The sequence below is a fragment of the Hipposideros armiger genome, unplaced genomic scaffold, assembly GCF_001890085.2.
Source record: "Hipposideros armiger isolate ML-2016 unplaced genomic scaffold, ASM189008v1 scaffold_82, whole genome shotgun sequence".
Taxonomy (NCBI): domain Eukaryota; kingdom Metazoa; phylum Chordata; class Mammalia; order Chiroptera; family Hipposideridae; genus Hipposideros; species Hipposideros armiger.
This window is the reverse complement of record NW_017731432.1, coordinates 2017067-2023332: the sequence shown is the minus strand read 5'-3', so window position 1 is coordinate 2023332 and position 6266 is coordinate 2017067. Positions and strand designations below refer to the sequence as shown.

General features: G+C 39.0%; 1 protein-coding gene across 4 annotated transcripts in view; it reads left to right on the top strand.

Annotated features, from left to right (window-relative positions):
* FOXJ3 (forkhead box J3) overlaps window positions 1-6266 on the top strand; it is a 161751-nt gene that overhangs the window by 65499 nt on the left and 89986 nt on the right. For 3 of the 4 annotated variants that reach the window (XM_019643848.1, XM_019643847.1, XM_019643846.1), the window contains exon 3: window positions 4911-5235. In XM_019643848.1, the coding sequence (XP_019499393.1) occupies window positions 4911-5235 (325 nt within the window). Of the gene's footprint in view, window positions 1-3888; window positions 3954-4910; window positions 5236-6266 lie in introns of those variants that run through there. The other variant, XM_019643849.1, reaches the window with a different exon arrangement.

Sequence of the window (6266 nt, the reverse complement as noted above, 5' to 3'; positions counted from 1 at the left end):
TTGCTCAATGTTTCACATGCTGCCAAGTCTTAAGATGAAATGCCAAGTACCTGAAATGGAGTGGGAGGATTCAGGAATATCTAGGTCACAACATTATTACCCTCATTATTCTTACTCCTTTTATTTTCATTGATGTATTCTCTTACCTCCATTTAGGGAGCCAATAATATCTCTACCCATTTCCCCACTTATTGAAAACTTTCTTAGTAAATGTTGGCTACTCCTTGGGAGTTAGGGAAATTGCAGAGGGAGGCCAAGCAGTGTGCTAAAAGGAGCTAAAAGGCGTATTTGGGGTCATATCAGTGGCAGTGTTTATAAAGTAGGATTGGATCCTCCTCCCCACCTCCGTGTCTTGACTTAGTGTTGAGTTCTTATATCTTGATGCTCTTTACCTTTTCATTTTATGCGGAAAAAATTTCTCATGGAACTTCTTTTACTGTGGAACTTCAGATACCATCATAGATTTAAGAACTTCAGATATAAGTTCTTCCAGTTTGCCTTCTGCAAGTAGTGTTATCTTTTATCTCTGCTCAACTTCCCATTTTTCTCTGCTGATTCAGTAGAACTGTCTCTATTCCTGTGTAGTAAGTACTACTTGTCAACCTGTGCTCTGAGTCATACTTTTTTCCATTTCATAAAGGATTTTGATCCTGTGATTATTCTTGCCTCATGCTAGTGAGTCCTCTTTTCTTTCACCTTCCCCTTTTAGCTTTTAAATGTGTATGGTCTCACTTGTTTGGGGAGAAATACCCACACCTCCATTGGATAGTTACTATTACAATCATTTAACCACCATTTATTGACCCTTTACCTACTATGTTACTAGGCACTGGGGAGACAGAAAAGAATAAGAAAATCATTAAAGTCACACATCATATTCCCTCCAAGGTATCTAGGATCTAGCCCATCCTTCCAGAAGGGCAAAAATGAGCCCTATTCCATATGCAGGGTAATTGAGGTTAGAGAGTGGCAGGGATGTCCTAAAAGATCACACAGTGCAGCAAGAACAGAGCAGAACTTATACACTCAGGAGGGAAAGGGTGGCTCAGAGAGGGTCACTGAATGGGGTTGTGTTGAACAGGCTGTCAGGCTGGGTGGAGTTCATGGAGACCCAAGACAGACATGATCTCTGCCTGGTGGAATTCACACTCGTGTGTGACAGATAATAACCAGGAAACAAAGGAACAGGTTGTGACAAGTGCTGTGGAGGTAACGGTGACTGGAGAGGATACATCAGATGTGGTGTCCAGGGAAGGTCTCTGGGAACAGGACACTTAAGCTGAACCTTCAAGGGTGACAAGGAGGCGTGTTCTGGAGAGGAGAGCCTAGCACCGGTGATGGCCTCGAGGCAGGAAAGAGCTTGGTGGGCTGGAAGAAGGGATGGAACCTCCCATGGCTGGAGGTGCACTGGGAGAGGCAGAGGCCAGGAAATCGGGATTCTTTCACAGTGTGGTAGGGAGCTATGGGGCGCCGTAGTCTGAAGAGTGGTACCTGGCTGTTGTGTGTGGTTCACATCATGGGGAACAAGGGCCCTGGGGAAAGTCGTTAAGAAAACCTGCTCCTGAGATCTAGGGGAGAGTGAGGAACGAGATGGTGATGATTGGAGGGATTCAGGACTTGTTTAGGGATGCACGGACTTGCTGAGAGACTTTGAGGGAAAGATGAGCACTGCTATGAAAATATTGAGGTAAAAAAAGACCAAGCACCATGGCGGAACCCGGGGAGCCCCTCCACCTCAGTTCTGGACCAAAACTATACCTCCGCCCGCGCAGCTCCAGAGGGCCTGACATTTCTTAACCAGATTTCCATAACCAGATTCCCCAGACCCTGCCATGCTGTTTTAAAATTGACTACCATCTGTTCTCTTATACAAGTGGCTTCTGTCATTACCATTCCACTGAGGTTTTTTTCTAAAGTTACTGATGATCTGGCCAAATCTAATGTCATTTTTTGTATTCTCAGTGCTTAATGGAGAATCACTGCAGTGTCCAGCCTAAGCACCAGCAGTGGAAGCATTTTTCACCTCACTACCAAGAATATATAAAATTTGATAAATTGCAAACAAAACAGAAACCCCATTTTTCTCAGAGTTTAAATTTAAGAGAGATTTAATTGTGCGTTTCAAATCTGTAGCAGACTGATGAAAACATAAGCACAATAATGGAGTAATTTGCATTCACGATGTGTTTGATGACTAGGGACCATCTTTGCAGCCTATTTAAGATCTTAACTTTCTTCAAGTTTTAGCTGAACTTCTTTCTTCTCCACCTCTGTTTCCTTCTCTTCCTCTTAAGGCTGCAGTCCATGCTGGCCTCCCCCTCTTCTGAAACATTATGACACCAAGAGCTCAGCCTTGCACTTTTTCAGCTTTCTTGTGTTTGACCATCGTAATTGGACTATAGATTCCTGGAAGACAGGAAGTTTATCAGTGTGTGTGTGTGTGTGTGTGTGTGTGTGTGTGTGTGTGTGTGTGTGTGTGTGTGTGTGTGTAAAATCTTAAGCATAGCCCTGTACATAGATGTAATTATAAATTCTTGTTAAATGTTATAACACATATTAAGTACCTACTTATTGTGTGTTTATTTTACTGAGACTCGTAAAGTCTCAATTAGTGACACTGGTGAAAGGAAACAAGTTAAAGATGGTTCTCAATGGTGGCATCTGCAATATCAGTTACATTCCAATTTGGAACATGCTTTTATATTAACTTTGAAAATGTATGTGACAAACTTGCTTTGGGAATTTGAACAAAATAAAGTTACTCAGTGGAGACTTAATTGAGGCAAGTAGGATGACAGCATGGTATAATAATAGCTAATGTTTATACAATGAAATGTGAATAGTAATAGCAACTACTATTATTGCCACTGCCATAGTAGCTAACATTCATTGAATACTTACTATTTACTGTTCTGAGTACTTGGTATCAGTGAAGTAGGTACTATTATTATGCTCATTTTACAGAGGAGGTGTGGTAGTAAAACTACTGGGTTGGAGTATCAGACCTGGGCCCTAACTTTGGTTCTACTGTTAACTACCGTGTGAATTTGGGCAAGTCTTTAACTTCAAGAAACCTAACTTTTTCCTCTTTAGGTTGAAGGCATTGCTTTCTAACCTTAGGGTACTTGGCCCACTCACTTGACATTCTGTGATCTCTAAATTATCTTGTCTCCTTGTCCCATCAGTTCTTTTAACTGATTTCTTGTTGAGAGCAAGCATTTCTGGCCGAGGTAGAGCAGGTTGGTAAGTTTTTTCTAACTCTCTGAAGACTCTGTATAGATGAATTTAAAGTTCAGGTTCCAGAGAAATGCATATAATAAAGATGGAGGCAATTTGAGAAAATGCGAAAGGTAAAACTGGGGATCAAAATAATCTGAAGAACAAGATAAACAGGACTACTGGCAGTGCAGATAGAATGCTCATGGTTGTTGCTTAATCTGGTTTACTTTATAGTGCATTAGTACCCTCCCAAGATACTCTTAGAGTAATATTAACTACCACTTATTGGATGTTTCTTCTGTGCATGTTTTCACATTTAATTCTCAAAGTAATATGTTAACTGTAGGTACTGTTACTGTTTCATTTTACAGATGAGAAAGCTGGGGTTTAGAGATACTAACATTTTCATGTTCCCACAGCTAGTAACTGGTAGAATCAGTACTTGATCTCTGGTCTGCCTGAATCAAGAGCCTGTGTTATCAATTCTATATTGCCTCCCACACGTTCAGATCCTAAGCACATGCTCAGGTTGCTTTTTGCCTGCAGCCATTTGGGATAAGGGACCTGTATGGGGTTTTCTTAGCCACAAATTCTTTTCTTTTCACTTAGGTACTTTAAGTTTCTTATTTTGTTTTCTTTTTTCCCTTTATTTTCATATCACTTAGAAGTCTTCTTTCTTCTCTACTTTACAGTCAGGGTCACTATTCCTGCTTCTTTGATCCCAGGATAGAAAGGTTTGTACCTTCTATTGAAAATTAGTGATTCCAGTGTGAAGTGTCACGCTTTGTTTCTCTATTTTCATCTTTAATTCTTAGAGCAGCTTCTTCCCTTCTCCAGAATATGTGTTAACCTGGTAGTTGTTTCCTTTTTTCTTTCTTTGGGTGGTAATGATCTGAATTTTTCAGCCTTGGAGTGAAATTTATTACAGAACCCAGGTCACTGGATGTTTGTTTGTGTTAAGCCTGTCCGTGAGCTTTTAATGCTGCTTTTCTTGCTGTCCATTTATGTGGTTTAATCTCTTATATTCAGTGCTCCTAGATCTTTAGTTAATTTTCTTAAGCTTGTTCGTTGACTTGTTTTTTTTTTTAAGAAACTGCCTGGTACTGCCTGCCATCCTTTTCTCTTGTTCGTCAGCGTCCTTGAGTTTGTGTTCCTCTTTTCTGTCAACTCCCCCAGCTAGTTTGTCTCCTTGAAATTGTCTACCCTGCTTTGCTCTTCCTACCTTCCACATACTCAACTCAACCTTTTTCCCTCCATGCAATTCCTGTGCCTGTTTCTCAGCTACTTCTCTGACTATTCGCCTTCAGTTTACTTTTGGTATTATTTTGTTTGTATGACTCCCTTAAAATTGGGTGAAAGAAATGCCAGATGTACAGCCTTAAGTTTCTAAAGACCCTGAGGTGTTGGTGAGTAGGTTGCCATAAGAACCACTTTGTGTGTATGTATCATTCTGTATCTTAAACACTTTAAAACCAAACTTGTTGTTTTGGAGAGGAAAAAATTAAGAAAACAGATTGGAAATGTTGATCTCTTAAATATTTTGTTTGGTCATTAACATGCTCCAAATCTTTTTTCTCCAGATTTAACTCAGGCTTTTCCTTACTTTGGAACTCGTAGATTTGTGAATATTGGATGTTTTGAGAAGCAGGGGTCTTTGCTTGATACTGACTAAGGAGTCTGTTTACCTTCAGGATGACATCTGAACTGGAGAGCAGCCTGACATCTATGGACTGGTTACCACAGCTCACCATGAGAGCAGCCATCCAGAAATCGGATGCTACACAAAATGCACATGGTGCAGGAATTGCCAAGAAGAATGCGCTCCTTGACCCAAATACAACCCTGGACCAGGAAGAAGTCCAACAGCACAAAGATGGGAAACCTCCATACAGTTATGCCAGCCTCATTACATTTGCAATTAATAGCTCACCCAAAAAGAAAATGACACTAAGTGAGATTTACCAGTGGATTTGTGATAACTTCCCATATTATAGAGAGGCTGGCAGTGGTTGGAAGGTAAGGATTTTATTTAAATTATTATTTTTATGCTATAAGTAATAGCTGTTGGCTTCTATTCTATTAAAGATAGAGCTCTGTAGGGGCTTATATGATTAAAGATGAAATTTGGATTGCTAGTCATTTTCAGGGTGTCAAAGGAAATTAAGTGTTTTTAATTAGGTGAATAACTATTTTTTGGTAGAATATTAGCTTGTTAGAGCTTTATATGTTACAGGACTGACATAGTATAAAGTAAGAGCAGAGATAATGTATTCGCTGGAAAACAGTTCAGGTAAGTTGACAGTGAGTCTAAGGTAAAAAAAAAGTAGTATTGCAACTGGTACTATTTTCATTACCCAAGATTTTAAAAGTTATTATATTAAAAGAATTTTAGGTTTATAGAAGAGTTATATAAATATTACAAAGGGTTTCTATATGTCCTTCATCCACGTCCTCTGTGTTAACATATAACCATAGTACAATTATGAAAACCAAGAAACTAATGTTGATACAATACTTTTGACTAAACAGTACTATTAACTGCTAAGTAAATTACAGACTTTATTTTGATTTCATTCAGTTTTTCTACTAATGTCCTTTTATGTTTCAGGATCCAATCCAGGATCCCACATCACATTTAGTTGTTATGTCTCCTTAGTCTCCTCTAATCTATAAAAGTTCCTCAATCTTTTCTTTTATGACCTTGGCACTTTTGAAGAGTCCTTGTCAGGTATTTTGTAGAATGATCCTCAGTTTGGAAGTGTGTCTGATGTTTTCTCCTGGTTAGAGTAAGGTAATGCATTTTTGGGAAGAATAATGCAAAGGTGATGTGCTCTTGTCTGTGTATCATATCCGTTTGGTGTACTTGATGTCAGTATATCATTACTGGTGATGTTAACCTTGGTTCTTTGGTTAAGGTGCTGTGTGCCAGGTTTATCCACTATAAAATTAGTTTCTCACTTTCTAAATTATAAAATGTTTTGGGGAGATACTTTGAGGTCATTCAAGTATCCTGTTCTTAAACTTTTGCTCTTTAAATTTTTTTTTTT